Genomic DNA, 19,153 nt, shown 5'->3' on the forward strand with positions numbered 1-19,153 from the left:
TTGTGTGTTTTTATAACTGTTGTTTTATTCATATTGTTTTTATTGTTTTTTAATATTTATTTTACTTATATTGTAAGCTGCCTTGAGTTCTGCAAGGGAAAAAGGTGGCTAATAAACATTTTAAACAAATAAATAATATAAAAAGTGGGATTATTGCTAAATTCACCCCATAGTTCGTAGATCTTTCCTGTTAATGTGGCATGAAAAACTGAGTTTCTTTAGAATTGTTTAGGGATAATGCAAGTCAGCAATTCATTTTCTTAAATATTTCATGTTTAATGTCACAACATGTGCCATATCTACTCAGAAAATCAGGAGTCTTGGAGTCAGTGTATACACTATACCTTTAGTGTATTGTTTGAAAATCTTGTGTGTGTATGTGTGGAGATTTTTCCAAAACGCTGTTTCTAGGAGAGGGGAATGTGGGAAGGATCCATGTAGGATCAGGACCTAACCGAATGGCTCTATTCATATGTAAGAATACAACATGATTTTTCTTTACAAGAAATATTTTGAAGTTCGTAGGTTTGTGTGTTCCCCCTCTCATTTTTTTAACTCATATTTGGGATCCTGGTTTGAACAAGTGAATGAACCAAGTGAATGTGTCTCTTCATTCACTTGGGATGTCAAACACTAGTTTGTTGGGAGACATGAAATCTGCAATTTCCTAGCTGCACATGAGACAATGAATGTGTGTAAGCCTGAGAATTTTGAGACACCTCTCCCTTTGCTGCCTGTGCTATTCCTGAAGGTCCACTGACACCCAGCAATGAAGTGGGAAGGACCTCCGTGCCTTGCAAAGGGAGGAGAGAAGCAAGCAGAAACTGCTTGCTTAAGAAACTTTAAGTTTAGGCTTAGTCTCCAGAGCTGTGTAGTCCGATACTGGCTCTGGGTTGTAAACTGCAGTTATGATGCTGGATTTTAGGCAACAAACAAATGACAATTTGTTGAAGTGCCTAATTTGAATAGTATAACAAATTGCAGGCATTTCTAAACCAGCAGTCTTCAGTCCCATGATGGTGTGTGTGTGTTTGGGGGAGAAGTGAGCTCATGAGCCCAAGGACTTCTACAGCGTAGTTCTGTTTGAATTCAGACAGTATCTACTATATATTTTTTCTTCAGAATTATTTTTGTTTAGTTGAGTTGTTTGCAGAACCGTGTATGTAGTTGACTCTTAAAAATTGGTTTCTGTACCAACTTAAAATGTCCTGTAATTATATATTTTGAGAGACTTCATGCTTTTTGATGCCTTTCATTATTGATGCAGTTTGAAAGTTTGTAGACCCAAACAGCCCATTCCTGAGCTGAGCTGGTGAAAGTGGTTTGGAGGCACCCAAGGGCCCGCGCTGGCGTCTGTGCCATGTGCCACTTGCACCACCTCAGCCCGCATGGACACCAGCATTGGGACACAGATGCCAGCCTCCCAGCGCTGCCATGGCAGTGCAGCCCTGGGATGCCAGCTCGGCCTCCCTCCGGCATGTACCGGCGTCCCAGGGACAGAGCCGGCTTCCTAACCCCCTTTCAGGCCGGGAAATCCACCTTTGCCCTTACTTGCACTTATGACACCTTTGTAGATGGCGTAGCCCTGTGGAATGTTATGGAGCGGTTCCACGGGGCTTGCAAGTAAGGGCAGCTTTCTGCCTTTGGGGAGGGGCGAATCCTCCTTTGGGGGCGGTGTGGCAGCGCTGCCTCCAGCCACCAGGGCAGGCTCTCCCCTCAGGAATGGGCTGTAATTTAACAAGGCAAAATATTTTTGCTCTACTATTTTTTTTAATGGTCTTTATCTAATTTCTGAAATGTAAAATAAATATGGAATCAGTGCAGATACTATAGCAAAGTGACTTTTCATGTCATTAACAAAGCTTACTCAACTGAAATTGAAGCAACAGGAAGGAACTCTTAATTGAGGCTACTCACAGTGTCAGATTTGATTTTCTTTCTGATTACGCTCCTATAAATTTTTATTCAGTGAATTTGTATTTTCTTTATAGGGAACACTCCTTTACACCTTGCTGTGATGTTGGGACATAAAGGTTGGTAAAAGTACTCTTTATTTTTTCTTTTTAAAAAGGCATTATAAAAAAACATCATACATATATTTCAGTTCCCCCCAAATTCCTGTTTTTTAAGAAAAAAATTCCTCCATGGCTTAAAATTTCCAGATAGAGGTGAGAAATCTGTCTTTGACCTTCTTTTGTTTTTTCTGTACATATCGACCCCAGAGCACCTCATCAAATCCCATGGCTTTCAGTGCCACCAATATACTGGTGACACCTCTACATTTCTCTACAACTGAGCTTGTCCCTTCATTCAGTCCTGCATATTTAGCTGTCTGTCTGATGCTTTTTCATGGATGCCTCATTGCCATCTAAAATTCAATGTGTCTCTGTAGCCATTGATGATGCTACCATCCACCCTACCTTGCATTACCTTATTTTTTTGGGAGGGTGGGGAGATCCTTTTCTTTCCTGTTTTTCCTTTATCTTTTCCTCATTCAAAAACTGTGAAAAGGAACATTCAGTCCTAGATGAAAACACAGTAGCCTATCTGCCCTTTATTTTTCATTTTTCAACCATCTTATCGGAACTCTGCTGCCAAAATAATTCATTTACTGTTGCACAGATCATGACACCCTACCTTAAATCTCTATAACCATTTCCTGTCTACTCCTAGTTGTAGTGAAAATTCCTAATTCTTCTGTAAATAAATAATAATTTCAAAACCTTCCATGACCATCTGTTCAACCACATATCCTGATCTATTTCTGCCTGGGGTCTCAGCTTCTCTAGTTCCAACACCCCAGGCACTTGAAGATCTTCTGCTACTTTAAGTGACTACCTTTTTTCTTGTACTTCTGCTTGTGCTTGGAATTTCCTCTCAGAATACCTATTCGGTACCTCTCTCTCCAAAACTGTTGTGGTGACTGATAGAGCTGAAGGAAGTAATCTATATGCTGTCCTTTGTGGTAGAATTCTCAATTAATTTAGAAATGCTAGCTGCATAGAAGCCCTGACCTGGATAGCACAGGCTAGTCTAATCTTGTCAGATCTCAGACGCCTAAGCAGGATTGACCCTGGTAAGTATTTAGATGGGAGACCTCCAAGGAATACCAGTGTCGTGACACAGAGGCAGGCAATGGCGAACCACTTCTGTTAGTCTCTTGCCTTGAAAACCCTACGGGGTTGCCATATGTCAGATATGACTTGACAGCAAAAAAAAGCTACATAGAAGGGTCTGTTAAGATTATTGAAGCATCTTCATGAGAACACATGCAACATTTGGAGTTGTGGGCTGGGTCGTCACCAATATGCGGATGGCACTCAGCTGTAACTCACACTTCTAGGTGATCCCAGAGAGGCTGCAGAAACCCTGATCCAGTGCTGGGAGGCTGTTTTGAAGTGGATTTTGGCTATTACACTGAAGCTTAATTGCTATGAGATGGAAGTGTTACTGGTGCATAGAAGGTCTGACCTGGGATTTAAGGTGTCACCTGTTCTAAATGAAGTTGCCCTCCCCTTGAAGGAATAGGTCTGTAGTCTGGGAGTACTCTTGGACCTAGACCTACTGATGGATAAGCAGGTGGCAGCTGTGACCAAGAATGCCTTTTACCAGCTTCAACTGGTTAGCCAGCTGTGGCCTTTCCTAGACAGAGAAGATCTGGCTACTGTGGTGCATGCCCTGATTACTGCAATGCGCTCTATGCGGAGCTGCCCTTGAAATGTGTTCAGAAACTTTAATTGGTGCAAGAATGCTGCAAATATCATTCTTGCCACTGTTATCATATATTTGTATGAACAGATCAGTAATCTTAATAGGTTAATTACAACCTTTTACATTATTACAGAATGTGCCCACTTGCTTCTGGCTCACAATGCTCCTGTGAAAGTGAAAAATGCTCAGGGATGGAGTCCTCTTGCAGAAGCCATCAGCTATGGAGATCGACAAATGAGTAAGAAACGGTCATTCTAATGGTTCAGCGTAAGAAAGAGTTGGTCCCTTCCAGCTCTATGATTCTATGAATGGACGTCCATTAGAAATCTCCCCATTGGACCAAAAGCCTGTGCAAATGTGGGAGAAACCTTTATTATTCCCATGGAAACCCCTCCCCCCTGAATTCGGTTTACAGTCAGATCTGGATGGATAATTTAGCAATTTGATTATACATAAACTTGAATAAAACAGCCTCTAGTTACTGTTCTGGATGGGAGATGAATATATTTACTGCTTTTTGAAAGCCTCTGGTTAGTAGCATTCTGATTAGCTCCATTGTTTAAATGGAAGAAGTTATTTAAATCAAGATGAGCATTAAAACTACGGCCATAGTCCAGCGGGGGCACACATTAATATAAATTTTAGAGTTGTCTTAATGGAAGCTTTCTTTAGAGAGCCACAAATGGTAAAATTCCTTCAGAGAGCAATTTGAGAAGCTGAATGCAAGAGCTTTTAGAGGGGAAAATGCCACTGTTGCAAATATAAGACGTCTGAGAAAAGAACATGAATGCTTTAAATATTTGTTGTATTTATCCTGCGCTTACTTAGTGCCCCTACTGTGGTCTTTCATTTATATAACTGATCAAGTCCACATCAGTTAGCTTTAGTAATATTGCAGCATCTGGTGCTGCAGACCATTCAATTGGCCACCATGAAGGCTTTATTTATTCCCCTGTAAGTTGTGGCCCATGTTCAGAAGTACATGGAAAAGGACTGTTTGGTAATACTTTGGTGCTGGCTGGCTTTTATCACCTGTCACTGAAACCTTTCTTATATTTTTCATAGTTTTGTCTGCTCAGTAGAGCTTGTTACTTGGCTTATAGTATATTTATTTAGTTACAGCACTCCTAAGGAAACTGAAACAACAGTCTAGGGAAAGTGTTGAAGAAAAGCGACCTCGATTATTAAAAGCCCTGAAAGAGGTAAGTTTGTAAGAAGTGTGTAAGAATTTTGTCTATCATCATTTGAGAATATGGTGTAACTTGCTTTAAAGGCCAGAAATTGACAATCCCTGCTTTAGAGTTATAATATTATATATCTGTTATGGCTTAAGAAGAAGAAGAGTTGGTATTTATATGCCGACTTTCTCTGCCACTTAAGGAAGAATCAAACCGGCTTACAATCACTTCCCCTCCTCACAACAGACACCCTGTGAGGTAGGTGGGACTGAAAGAGCTCTAAGAGAGCTGTGACTAGCCTAAAGTCACACAGCTGGCTTCATGCGTAGGAGTGGGGAAACAAATCCAATTCACCAGATTACTGTCCACTGCTTATGTGGAGGAGTGGGGAATCAAACCCAGTTCTCCAGATCAGAGTCCACAGTTCTAAATCACCGCTCTTAACCACTACACCAAGCTGGCTCTCTAACTGGTAAAATGAAGTTTCCAATATAGTAAAGCTGTTGGGATTTTATTACTTTCCTTCCTTTGGCATTTTTCACTGCTGGTTTATCCCACAGCTAATGATACAGCTCTGTTTGCATGTCCATACACAGCCTGTTTTTGCCTCTATACTGTAGTGTATCTTATCAAGGTGGCAAGATGAAACTGCAAATCCAGTGGTTCTGTGTCATTGCTGCTCTTGGAAAGCTAAAAATATGGTCAGTTACCAGTAGCAACATGTTGTTTACGTGTTGTTTTTGTTCTTTGAGAAATGGTAAAATATGGAGGGATTTGTGGGAAATTACTTAAAAGTTTGTAGATTTCTGGCTCACTAGCAGAATCTTGTCTATTGTAATGTCTTCTAATCACTGGTGCCATTTACAGCCCATTTCTGATGGGGGTAGTTAGTTGATGGCCAGGGATGGTGCCACCGCACTACCTCCTGAGAGGCTTTCCTGGCCGTAAATAAAAAAAAAAAAGACTTTTCAAACAAACCCCATGAAACTCTCCCTTTGAGTTTTATGGGACTATGCCAGGGGGGTTGCAGGCATAAGTGTACACCTGTGAAATGGCACGTTCCTGGGGCGAAAGGACTGTTGAAGCTGCCTAAAGGCGGCTCTGCCCCCAGGATATCTCCCCAGACATCGGCTTGAGCTCATGTGGTGCTGTACCACTCCCTGGTGCTGGCATAAGTCTCCCTGTGTCGGCGTATGTTCCACTCTTGAGTGCTCCAGAGCAGCATAGGTGCTGGCAATGGGGTCACACCGTCTCCTATGTGCCCCCCCCCTTAGGGTTGCACGGTTAATTGTGTTTCAGGAGTGCTTAAGTTTCTAGCTAACTTGTTGGTTCTATGCATTGAGTAGCTATTGTTGTAAAGCATTAAATAAGTCAGTAGACTAGTTATACACACCAAAAGCTTTAAGTTATGCATGTGTGTGTGTGTGTGTGTTAAGTGCCGTCAAGTCGCTTCCAACTCATGGTGACCCTATGAATGAAAGTCCTCCAAAATGTCCTATCTTTGACAGCCTTGCTCAGATCTTGCAAATTGAAGGCTGTGGCTTCCTTTATTGAGTCAATCCATCTACCTTAGCTTTAAATAGAAGATATTTGCTTGTCTCATGAAGATAATTTTTCTAGTTTTTTTGGGGGGGAAACAAATAATCACAACAACTGGTATTCTTTACTTTGCATGCATCTAAGGCTCTGTCAAAGTTACATTCTTGGGCAAAGTGGTGGAACAACTTTAATGGATGGCTTATTTGCTCTTGGCATGGTTCAATCTGGCTTTGGGACAAAGACTGCTTTTTTTTTTTTTTTTGCACTGGTGGTTGATTTACAATTACAGTTTGATAAAAAGTGCCTTTACCACTAGATATTGTTGCAGTATTTTGAGATTAGAGTGGAGCTAAAAATTAGTGAACTGATTTTAGGATCTTTTCCCCTAGCTGTACCATAAAATTGTTGTAAGCGACTCAGAGTCAGGGGCTTGAGACTTCACTGTGGAGCTCCATGGGGTTCAATTCTCTCCCTTGTGCAGTTCGGTTTATAGTTGAGACTTTTGAGTGAGATTGTTTGAAACTTTGGGGTTGGGTGCCAGTATGCTGATGACACCCAGCTGTAAATTTCTTTGAACAAGGTACCAGAACAGCAGTCTTCGTGCTGGGCCACCATTCAGATGCTACAGCCAAGAGCCTGAGAGAGAATAAGCTAATATGGTGATGCTAGTTGGTAAGGTAGAGATTTGGGATGGTGTTTTGGCCTCCCTGGATGGAGTAGGTCTGAAGCTGGCAAACTCTGTTTTGAATTGTCGAAGGCTTTCACGGTCAGAGTTCATTGGTTCTTGTAGGTTATCCGGGCTGTGTAACCGTGGTCTTGGAATTTTCTTTCCTGACGTTTCGCCAGCAACTGTGGCAGGCATCTTCAGAGTACTACTCTGAAGATGCCTGCCACAGTTGCTGGCGAAACGTCAGGAAAGAAAATTCCAAGACCACGGTTACACAGCCCGGATAACCTACAAGAACCAATCTGTTTTGAATTATTTTGTGCCACCATAAGTAGAGTTATTCCTTTCGAAATCCATTCACTTCAGTAGAATGGTGTAATTCTGCTTAGAATGCCACTGCTAGTAGATTCCATGTTACTACTAGAAGATCGTGTTAATACAATTGCAAAGAATGCATTCTTATAGCTGCACTTAGTGTGGAAATTGTCTCCTTTCCTTGTTCTCTCTGATCTGGCCACTCTGATCCATGTTTCTGTAATCTTGAGGCTAGATTCCAGTAATGTGCCCTATATGGGGCTACCCTCGAAGACTATTCAGAATTTGTCATTAGTACAGAGCAAGGCAAATTTGCCTGTTGTTTAAAGCCCACTGGTATGAAAACATTACTTCCATCTTTGAAACAGCTTCATTTGTTACTTATATGCCTCAGGATGCTGGTTATAACCTTTGTGTGTGTAAAGTGCCGTCAAGTCGCAGCCGACTTATAGCGACCCCTTTTGGGGTTTTCATGGCAAGAGACTAACAGAGGTGGTTTGCCAGTGCCTTCCTCTGCACAGCAATCCTGGTATTCCTTGGTGGTCTCCCATCCAAAAACTAACCAGGGCTGACCCTGCTTAGCTTCTGAGATCTGACGAGATCAGGCTAGCCTGGGCCATCCAGGTCAGGGCATTATAACCTTTAAAACATACAAATTAGAGCCAGCCCATATAAAGCACTCTTCTGTTATGAGGCTGTGCGCCATCTCAGTTCCTTATAGTGTTTCCTTCTGGTAGATGCTTCTCTTACAGTTGTTTGATCAGCAATCAATTGGGTTTGTTCTTTTCTGGCACTTATTCTGACACTCTAGATTGTTCTACCTGAAGATTTGAGGAAAGCTCCTACATTAGCCTGCTTTTGCAAACCACACAAAGCTGTGGTATTCAGAGGGGCTTTGGACAGACAGGTGGCTAGGAATTATGTGGTGTTTTGTTTTAGATATATGAGGTGGATTATTAAGTATGGTTTGAACCTGGACTGTTCATGGTTTTACTTGCTTTGGTGGGCAGACTATTAAGCTGCCTTGAATCACTGTGGTCAGTGCAAAAAGAATAGTGAAGGTTAGAGTTTTAAGTGCCATTTAAACAGATGTAGTGTAGCATGCTGTGTAGTTTGATCAGAGTGGTGTCATCCTCACCTCTTTTTTCAGCTGAGCCCAAGTGGCTTTCTATATGCAGTTTTCATATTGGGAAACATTGTTTAAAAAGTGATTAAAAATTAACACCAGGACTAGGGAAAATAAGGATATTCTGTTACAAGGCTTGAACAGACAGTTTTTGCTGGGCTTATTATTGTTATTAGTTTTCGTTGTCAACTCTTGGGTGCACAGAACAGTTAACTACCAGGTTTTTATTCTTGAGGTCCGTTATTGGCTTCTGCCTTAGAGATCTCATAATGTAAATGTAAGCTGCTCTCAGAGACTACAAATATTTAGTCACCTTCCCTAAGAAACTGTGTCCTGAGACATCTGTAGTATCTTTCCATTCATTATGCTAGCCTGCTTTCCCATAAAAGACAGTCCCTGTCTCCAAACAATTAACTATTTTAGCCTATTTACACTTAAGACAGACTGAGCCATCCCAAGTCTCCAGAGACAGTATTTCTTCTCCCTGCCTCTCTGGAAGCACAAACCTTATTTGAGCTGAGCTGACAATGTAACTGATTTTTCTCTTTCACTCTCCCTCCCAATCTGTCTTCTTTAGCCAACCATGGGCTCTGATTGGCTGTTAGCTGCTCTGCATGCACACACCCTTAAACAGGCATACAGGGGATTGGTGACTGGCAATAAGGGGCAAGACCTTTGCCTATCCATAATGCAATAAAATAATAAAATACTACACTCCCCAATAAATTATATCCCAATAAGTCAAACTCTAATTCAGCATGAGAATAAAATGCAAGTGGTTCAGCAAATCAAAGTCCCCGACCCCACCGAAGCTGAGATTCTAAACAGGGATTTAACCAAGGCTGAGAATCCCTGTTTATGGGAGGAAATAAGCTTGCCTAGGCTTGTGATTGGATGTCACAACAAATTGGTACTTGATCGAACAAGAAGTGTCCAATCTGGATCCACATGCTAGAAGCAGGAGAAATGAGGGGGAATGTATGATCTTAAAGAACAGAGTGTTTTTGCGTAACGCTGACAAACATCTGTTTAAAGTTTTTTGTGATCTCTGAATGTACTCTAAGCAATAATGGCCTGTGTAGTAATTTCTGAGATTGTGAGAGAAGTATTTCTGGGAGCTCTTAATAGCTGTAGAATCCTGCAGTGCAATTAAAAAAATACTTTGAACTGGAGCCATTAGTACAATGCTGAGGACTTCTATCAGCAGTTCTGGAGCAGCTTCTCGTTCAGTAGGAATTTGTAGGTCTCCCAATTTCTTAAATGGGGAACATATCAATTATGTTAGTGAAGTACCATATTCTGGCCTCAGATTTTAGACTTCGTTTCCAATTGTGTATCTCAGTTTCCCACAAGTAAAACATCATGGAATGCATTTTACAAGATTAGGTGGATACAAGAAATTGAATAAACTAAGCTTCAGCAATTTTGGTTAGGCTCAAAAATATTTTAAACTCTTACTAGAAGTTTTGAAAGAAATCTCTTGTGGGTTTTTTTGGTAGGTGCCACATGAGAAACTAGTTTACATTTTTTAAAAATGCTATGGATGTACAAAGTGGACTTCATTAATGTATGGTTGCCTGTCATGTCCAGAATAAAAGGCAGTGGGATGGGTACACATATACATTTCTAAAAAACATGTGCAACTGTCAGCTTACTATCATTTAACAAACAATTCTATTTTTCTTCAGCTAGGTGACTTCTATCTTGAACTTCACTGGGATTTTCAAAGTTGGGGTAAGATTTTTATTTTAAAAAACTGACTGGTTGTTCAGAAGTATTATATTTTTACATATTTGCTAGAGTCAGCTTCATATAGAAAATGCAAACATTGTCAGTGCAAAACATTAGGTCTCTAAAAGTCCTTTGTTTACTCTCATATTTATAATGCAATCTATACTTTGTTTATAGTTAAGCTTACAGCTTGTTTCCTCTTTGAATCTTTTAAGAACTCTAATTTGACTTAATATCAGTAACTTGATTCAGACATGCAGTATCATGGTTAAGAGATTAATAGCACTCTTCAAGATCACATATTTTCCTTCTGCCTCCTGGGTTCACATGTTCCTTTCATCACATTGTCCAAATTCCTTTCTTCCTTCATTGCTTACTCTGGTGATCAACTTTGTGCCAACAATTAACATCTGGTTCTGCCAGGGCATAGTCACATTTCACCATAGAGTACCACTCCTGGACATCTGTAAGGCTTCCGAAGACGCTTTCATAAAGCATTATGCTCTTGATCTGCAAGCAATCTGGGCTCACATGTTCCTTTCATCACAATGTACAAATTCCTTTTTCCTTCCTTTTTTCATTGCTAATTGGTGATCAACTTTGTGCCAACAATTAACATCGTTAGATGTGTTCACTGGTGATCACTGATGATCAGTTTTGCAGCTTTTGTTTGTATATTTGTGTGTGTTTTTATTATTTCAGATTTTGTTGATTTATGGCTTTTAATATTAGATGTCTTCTTGTAAGTTGTTACATTGAGAGGCAGAATATCAGTAATCTAAATAATAAACCTCAATTTGCTTTCAACCAGTTTTTAAAGGAGAAATAAATGGTGTGTTGTAAAGGTGAAATAAGTGGTATATTTTAAAGATGTGGAGCTTCCATCAGATTGCCTGTCTGTGAGGCTAGTCTCATTGATGTACAAAGGGGATGTAATTTGGTATTCTTTTTACAATATATCCATTTGAATGGAATGACATTAATGAGAACTTTTTTTCCAAATAGTGCCTTTACTTTCCCGAATTCTGCCTTCTGATGCATGCAAAATATACAAACAAGGTATAAATATCAGGTAAGAATAGTTTTCATCTTTCAAAGATGACTTAGTATTGTAGAACACACTTAATTTTAACCCCACTAAAATGTCTTTTTTTATTTTCCATTTTTGTTAAAAGCATGGAGTGACTCTTAACTGTATGCAGTCATCTGTTGAAGTGTCTTTTGTGTAACTGGACTCTCATGCAGTTCTCTTAGTATTGACAATTGGATAAATTATTCATACATCACTCTGTAAAGTGGCTCTCTCTGAACCTTTAATGTGAATAACAGTGTGTTTGGTGTTGTGAAGCCTAAACATGTGTCAAGACCATTTCCACCATGGTCTTCTCATTCAAAGGTTTGATCCTGAAGGGATTGTGCAGATGTTTCAGAGTGAACAACTGCATTTAAATAAGTAGTACATTGACCCATTAGATTATTTGGAGTTATTTACTTCAAATGGACCAAGATGGTTTTACAATTTCTTTTTAAACAAAGATCTTATTTAAGCAGATGTGTGAAAGGCAATACTTCTCTCTTCCATCTCTTCTTCACCCTTAAAGATTCTCCTTGTAATATTGGAAGAGAGAAGACAAAAACACTCTATCTAGTTCAGTCAGGGAGGGGCGGGATGTAAATAAAATAAATAAATAAAAACACGAGAATACAGGTTCTCTTTTCTGTAGATGGCTTTGAGGTATTAGCCAGAGTAAAGCAAGACCATTATGGGAGTGGGTGATTACAACTAATTGATGAAAAAACAAGAATGCTAGGAATAGAAAGGGAAACCTGCAGGAGATGGGTACAGCTGCAGCAATCTCCCTCCTGAAAAAGAGTAGAGTTAGATCCACATCCTTTAGAGCACACAGGGTTTATTCATGATTTTCAGTTGTTCTCCAACCCCCATCTGCCCTGCCAGTCTATTTGAAATTTCTGACAACTCCCGCTTATACTGAAGCCTTTTTTCTAGTCAGGATGAACGCTTTCCCATCAGCCATTCTGAGGGGCAGCTATATGAAGATCCATTCCAAGACAGATATTGCAGATGTGGACAGAGAGAACTTGAAACATGGGAACATATGATTTTGTTTTGCCCATGGTATGATTTTATATAGAGCAAAACAGCTGGATCCAATCCTGAGGAATTTAGTGTCTGTTAATAGAACTAAGATTTGCCATTTTTATTAAAGAATGAGAATCCAAGGACTGCTTTAGTCATGGCAAAATTCTTCTCGGTGGTGTTTACGTGGAAGGAAAAGATGAACTTTTATGATGGGGTTAAGAACATTTATAGGGTTAATCTCAAACTTTGAAATAAAGTAGAATTTAAAATTAATAATAATAATGGAAAAAATAAAAATTATTTAGTGTGGCCTGACTTAAGACCTTAGGTCAAATGAGTTGACCATTAAAGGAAAGCATCTGTTCTTTGACTTGAGAGAATGGGCAGTAGAGGATTGTTGTAGCAGAAGCTAGGGAGGATACTTCACGCTTCACCAACATTACAGTGTAAATCAAGAGCAACCTTTTACTCCGGCTTTTGACTGAAAGGTTCCATTTTTTTTTTTAGCTGTACTATTTGTGGGCAAAGATCTGTTTTATTAACACTGTCCTGTGCTGCTGTATGTTGTTTTTATGTCCCTGTTTGCTTGTTTTGTTATTGGTTTTAATACTGACTACTTCTATACTTTTATGATTGTATTATGTTTTTACTCTGTGAGCTGCGTTAAGCAGATCTCTGGAGAGGTGCCATAAAAATTTTTTAGAAGTATAAAGCTCACTTCTGAACTGGAAAGTTCCTAAAGTATGAAACAACTTGTTAACTTTGCATGTATACAAATAGGCTAGGTGTATATCCCACTGCTAAAACAGTGGATGAGTTTCTTTTGTAGAGAGCCTTTCATGACCTCACATTCCCTTCATGTGCCTTTCTTTTCTCTCAGCATTCCCATCCTTTCCTGATTAATTCTCCCCGTCAGTCTTTCATTCCCCCGCTTTTCCATTCTTTGGTTTATGCTTTTACACATTCTTGTTTGATCCCAAACCTCGTTTGGATGTACTTTTCTCCATTTTTTTGCTCAGCATTTTCTTGTTTCTTTCCTTGCTCATTTTAGCCTCTTCAGTTTGCTTGTTCTTTCACCTTGAGTCTTCCGAGAAGCAAGGCTTGATTTGCATTAAGGCCCTGATTTAATCAATATAATGTGTATCTGATTTCCTGGGTCAACTCAAATGTTGTGATGTTTCTGCAGGCTCGACACGACTCTCATAGACTTTACAGACATGAAGTGCCAACGAGGGGATTTAAGCTTCATTTTCAATGGTGACGCTGCACCCTCTGAATCCTTTGTAGTTTTAGACAACGAACAAAAAGTTTACCAACGAATACATCATGAGGTAAGCCTTAGCATGACTGAAATGTTTCAAAAATGTTACAAACCAGAAGTAAACTGCTTTATGTGAAAAATTAATCTTAATGTCTAGGTTTCATATAGCCTGCAATAATACACCACTGGTATTCTGTAAAAGTCTACAGCTGCAATCCTATGAGGGCTTAATTTGAAGCCCCAAGGATTGTGTCTGAATTCTCAGTAAACACTGATAGTACCATCCAGCATACCTAATGCTCTGTTATTATTTATAGTTGCTTTAGCGAATGCCTAATTAATTTGTCACTTCTACAAGGGTATTTCACATCCTAAGCTGCTGTACTGTAGATACTACATACTATTAAAAAATCCTTTACCTGTTTGGCAGTGATGCTATTCTAGCTTAGTTGGCAACAATTCCAGGCATATGTGAAGTCTGGAAAGATCAGAAAGCTGCATGAGGAACTAACCTCTGCACATCTTCCAAGACCCTAATTGCATGTGTAAACACAGCTTCAGAAAGTAGCTGCAATCAAAATGCAATGTTATCTGCTACCTGGGAATTTGGCCAATCTCTACATTGATGCAGTTATATCCATGTTGTGCACACAATTGTTACTTATTAAAAAGTTCCTAATTACTTGGAGGAGAAATTGGCATGGTAGAATATAATGTATCTGTGTTAAATGTTTTGGGTGTTTTGCTTCATTTTAAATAATAGACATTTCTTTGTTCTCTGTTAGGAATCTGAAATGGAAACAGAAGAAGAAGTTGACATTTTGATGAGCAGTGATATTTATTCAGCAACGTTATCAACCAAATCAATTACTTTCACACGTGCCCAGACAGGATGGCTATTCCGAGAAGACAAAACAGTAAGTCTGGTTGTTGTTGTTTTAAAAGGCATGCATCCTTTGCTACTGTTGCCCAAAGATGGTAACAAGTCAGATATTTGAAACTAGGGCAAACAGGTTCTTGTAGGTTATCCGGGTTGTGTAACCGTGGTCTTGGAATTTTCTTTCCTGACGTTTCGCCAGCAACTGTGGCAGGCATCTTCAGAGTAGTAACACTGAAGGACAGTGTCTCTCCGTGTTACTACTCTGAAGATGCCTGCCACAGTTGCTGGCGAAACGTCAGGAAAGAAAATTCCAAGACCACGGTTACACAACCCGGATAACCTACAAGAACCAATGAACTCTGACCGTGAAAGCCTTCGACAATATTTTAGGGCAAACAGGGTTTGATCTTCTGTCATGCCTGTTGCCCAGTCATATAGATTTGGAAGAAGAGACAAAAGGGGATGAGGGGGTTTCTGAGTGGTTCCCTTTGTTCATTTGCCTAGTTGCTGCTAAGTGAGGAGGGCTGGTGTGACTGAGGTGCGTTGCTGGCCCCGCCCTCTGCTGTGGGCTGTGGAGGTTTTCAAGCAGAGGCTGGATGGCCATCTGTCAGCAGTGCTTTAGGAAGATCATGAAAGGGAGGGCATCTTGGCCATCTTCTGGGCATGGAGTAGGGGTCACTGAGGGTGTGGGGGGGTGGTAGTTGTGAATTTCCTGCATTGTGCAGGGGGTTGGACTAGATGACCCTGGTGGTCCCTTCCAGCTCTATCATTCTGTGATTCTAGGTGATGCTGTCCCCAATGAGAACATGAGAAAATAATAAAAAATATTGGGGGAAAGACTATAGACAGAGCGAGTGGATAATGGATGGTCTGGTTTTTTTTAATTTAACACATGTTTTCTTGCAGGAAAGGGTAGGAAACTTCTTGGCAGACTTCTACCTGGTTAATGGGCTTGTGCTAGAATCAAGGAAAAGACGAGAGCATCTCAGTGAGGAAGATATTCTTCGAAATAAGGCTATCATGGAAAGCTTGAGCAAAGGTGGAAACTTAATGGAACAAAATTTTGAGGTACAGTTAAAGGTTAATTTGAGTGTTGAATTGGATATAATGGAGGTTAGAACACACTTTCAACAGACTCCTTTTAGATGTGCAATACTTGTATGTGTCCATGCTGTGTATTCTCTTTTACTGTTGACATCCTGCAGTATGATGTTTCTGAAACTGCCTGGGTTGCAGTTGTGGTTTGTTGGAGACTGCCAGAAGGAAGTCTCTTGGAAGCTTAACAGGATGCATAGAGCAAACTTTTGGATTGGTCTTGGTTAATGATCAAGCTATCTGTGTGATTAATTCCCTTTTCAACCTTTTGGTTTGTATATTACTGAGCAGTTTAAACATACTGGTTTCTCTGACTTCACTTACATGAATTGTGAAATTCCTGGCCCTGCCCCCCCCCCCCCAGTTTGGTCCATTGAATAGGAGTTTTAGAGTCTCTCAGCTCTTGGGAGGGGAAGAAGGGAAAGTCTACATTTCTCCCTGGCTGTTTGGCAATTACAGCCTGCCTACATTCCAGTTCCTTTTCTCTGAATAGTTTTGGGGACAGGAATCTTTTTAACTTAGCCAAGTAGCTGACACTTTGAAGGGAATTTATTGTGTCCTGCTTTTTTCCTTTTTCCCCTTATGAGTTGATATGAGTCTGGGAAAACTTAAACTTAGTTTTAAACGTTTTGCCTTCTGACTGTACCCCTAGCTTTCTCAGTATTCTGCCACCCCCCACCCTATCATAGAAGTAGTGCAAATTTGTGCTGATTTTGTTGCGTTTTAGAATTCAGGCAATGGTGTGTGAGTGGATCCTGCAAGTGCTAAGGGCTTTGGGTCTGTCCTGGATGTTAGCATCACTAAGATTTCTCACCCCCAGTCCTGTGTATTCAGGAGACAAAACACTCATGCCATAGGCTGGGGTAGTTATGTAAGGCTTAATTCCCCCCCCACCCATGGCTTAACTTCAACTACTGCTTAATCACTCCCAAGTCTTGAGTTGCATAATATATCGAGAAATATATGAGAAGCATCCATTTTGAGAGTATGCATTTGTCTTTTGTTTTTAGGAAGGGATCACAGATATACAGATATACATATATTGAACTTGCTAGGAAGCTCCGCGCATAGTGCAAACAGGAATTCCAGGAAACAGCTGAGCCATTGCTTTTAAAATATGCTTTTCAAAATCTCCCTGCCAAATATAACTGTGTTTTTTACAGCACATAGTCATACTTTCGCAGTCTCAAGGTCTAACAATGTAGATTTGGAGGAAGTTTTGAGAGCAGGATTCTGATAACATACAAATTGCTCTAGGATCTGCATATTATATGCTGACTGAAATAGTTTTGGTGATCATGATTGTGTATTGGTTACATATTTTAAGCTCCTTTTGTCAGTCATTTTGGCCTTTTTTGGATTATCTGAATTAGCCTTCATCCGCTATGTAAATTTCTGCCTAAAGCAGGATGTCTAAATAGACGGTTGAAATAAAACCAAGAAATGCAGGTGAGTGCAGCAGTGTTCTAATTTTGGGTTTTTCCAGTTTGTTCCATTTGGCAGATGTGCCGCTTTGACCACCTGAAACGAAGGGCAACCTTCAGGCATGATACATGGGCCTTGAAGTAAATTATGGGAATTTACTAAGCAGTGTAGTTCTTTGATGCCATGTAGCATTTTACAAAGGATTATCATGTTTTCTTTAGCAGCCTGTCAGAAGGCAATCTCTTACACCGCCACCACCCAACACAATCACGTGGGAGGAATACATATCTGCTGAAAATGGAAAGTGAGTATTATATCTATAGTAGTAGCTTCTTCTTTCTGTAAGGCTAAGGTTATTTGCAAGGAATGGCAGTTAGATCTAAACATTTGAGAGTAAAAAAATGGTTGTTGATAGTTCTGCAAATGCATGCCCAAGAGTTCAGGATGTTGTAATGGCAGTGGTTAAGTTTAGTTTCACATCTCACGCTGAGTGTCACATGAGGAAAAATGTGAAACAGCCTTTCCATGGGCATAAGTCACCTTCTGCTTATGGACACGTCCTACCCAGAGATTGTGTGAATTTGTCCATTATGTTAAAAGGTACATAGACTTTCAGGCAACAACAAAAAAAAGTACTTTCATAAGTTTCAACTACTGGCTCACTAATCTGACCTTTTTATTTTACATTTCATTGTTTAGTTTTACATATTAGTCTATTTAGATTCTGTTCCAATAAGAAAGAGCCAAGCTGTTGCTGCATTGAAAGAAAGTTCACCATCAGGCTGCTTGAAGTTACCAACAGTTTCTTCCATGAGCCCTTATTTGTGATCAAAATGGCATACTGGTGGAACAACTTAATGCGTGTAATTGTCCATGGTAGTCAAATTTCTCATTTAAGTTGCTGTCCTTGGCTAACCTCTTAGTTATTGAGATATATAAAGGTGAAGGTGGTCATTTGAAATCATTCTCCCTGGATAGGTAAAGAGAAGCCTGATCTATTGGAACATCGAAACAAATTTTAGATTCTGTGAGTGGCTCCAACGGTTAGATTCCATTGGTTTTATTTGGAGAAAATTAACCTGTGCCTAACTGTCTCATTGAAATTAAGGGTATCTGAACGCTCTTAATCTCAATTCAGTTATGCCTTTAGTTTGTTCCTTTTTTCTAGAGAAAATGTAGAATCTATCACATTGTATTCCTCCTTCCTTGAAGGAACTCAGAGCAGCATGCATTGTTCCCCCCTTTTTTACCCTCACAACAATCTTGTGAGGTAGGTTTGGCTGAGAGTGAATGACTGGCACAATGAGTTTTATGCCTGAATGAGGAATCCAATCCAGATCTTCCTAGTTCTAGTACTCTTAACCCGTTATATCATTTGGATAAGGGCTACAATTCAGAACCATACAACTACTTCTGAGCTCTCTCCAGGGTTTGGGGCTTGTCTTTCTCAAACAGCAGCCATCACCCTCACTTGGCAAATGACTTTTTGAACCCAAGCATTTTTTTTAAATTTCAAACCCCTTTTGCATTATTAGGTTGGGGAAGTAGGGAAAGAACTGCTGTTTAAAGAAAGTTCTGTTCTCACAAAGCACTCTGTTTAAATTTGTTTCTTATACTGTAGCCATTAATCCCACAGTGCCAAGTGTGTTTGAAACCATATGGAAGTCTGCTGTTCTAAAATCCCACTGGGCAAACATAAGTTCCTGGGCTTGACAAAATAACTCTTTAGAACCTGACAGTTGACTCGTAACTGTGAGAAATCTTTTATGCCTTAATGGGAGGTATCTTAATAGCTCCCCTTCCTTTTTAGTCACGGTTATTCTACTCTGCTAGAGCCTGTGTTGCTTGCCAACTCAGGGAATCTGGAAGAATTCAGATACTAGTTAAGCAGCTCTTGTTATCTTGCTCCCCCACCCAGGGAAAATATGTTCCATAATAAGATGAAAATATGATTGATTTTGTATCATTAGGGAGACTTTAATCTTTCTTTTCTTAGAGCACCTCATTTGGGTCGGGAACTGGTTTGCAAAGAAAGCAAGAAAACATTTAAAGCTACAATAGCCATGAGTCAAGAATTTCCTCTAGGAATTGAATCGTAAGTCCTAAACAGTCTATTAAAAATGT

The 19,153-nt window shown here is 39.9% G+C and overlaps 2 protein-coding genes across 3 annotated transcripts in view; both read left to right on the forward strand.

The window, feature by feature from the left end:
• LRRC40 (leucine rich repeat containing 40) overlaps positions 1 to 19,153 on the forward strand; it is a 130,462-nt gene that overhangs the window by 39,558 nt on the left and 71,751 nt on the right. The gene's annotated exons all lie outside the window — the stretch shown is intronic.
• The window catches only part of ANKRD13C (ankyrin repeat domain 13C), a 31,524-nt gene that overhangs the window by 5,147 nt on the left and 7,224 nt on the right, over positions 1 to 19,153 (forward strand). The window contains exons 2-11 of one of the 2 annotated variants that reach the window (XM_056844288.1): positions 1,992 to 2,033; positions 3,845 to 3,949; positions 4,828 to 4,913; positions 10,225 to 10,270; positions 11,273 to 11,339; positions 13,555 to 13,699; positions 14,415 to 14,546; positions 15,416 to 15,577; positions 17,251 to 17,333; positions 19,026 to 19,124. In XM_056844288.1, the coding sequence (XP_056700266.1) occupies positions 1,992 to 2,033; positions 3,845 to 3,949; positions 4,828 to 4,913; positions 10,225 to 10,270; positions 11,273 to 11,339; positions 13,555 to 13,699; positions 14,415 to 14,546; positions 15,416 to 15,577; positions 17,251 to 17,333; positions 19,026 to 19,124 (967 nt within the window). The remainder of the gene's footprint in view (positions 1 to 1,991; positions 2,034 to 3,844; positions 3,950 to 4,827; positions 4,914 to 10,224; positions 10,271 to 11,272; positions 11,340 to 13,554; positions 13,700 to 14,414; positions 14,547 to 15,415; positions 15,578 to 17,250; positions 17,334 to 19,025; positions 19,125 to 19,153) is intronic. The other variant, XM_056844289.1, reaches the window with a different exon arrangement.

This window comes from Euleptes europaea, chromosome 2, assembly GCF_029931775.1.
Source record: "Euleptes europaea isolate rEulEur1 chromosome 2, rEulEur1.hap1, whole genome shotgun sequence".
Taxonomy (NCBI): domain Eukaryota; kingdom Metazoa; phylum Chordata; class Lepidosauria; order Squamata; family Sphaerodactylidae; genus Euleptes; species Euleptes europaea.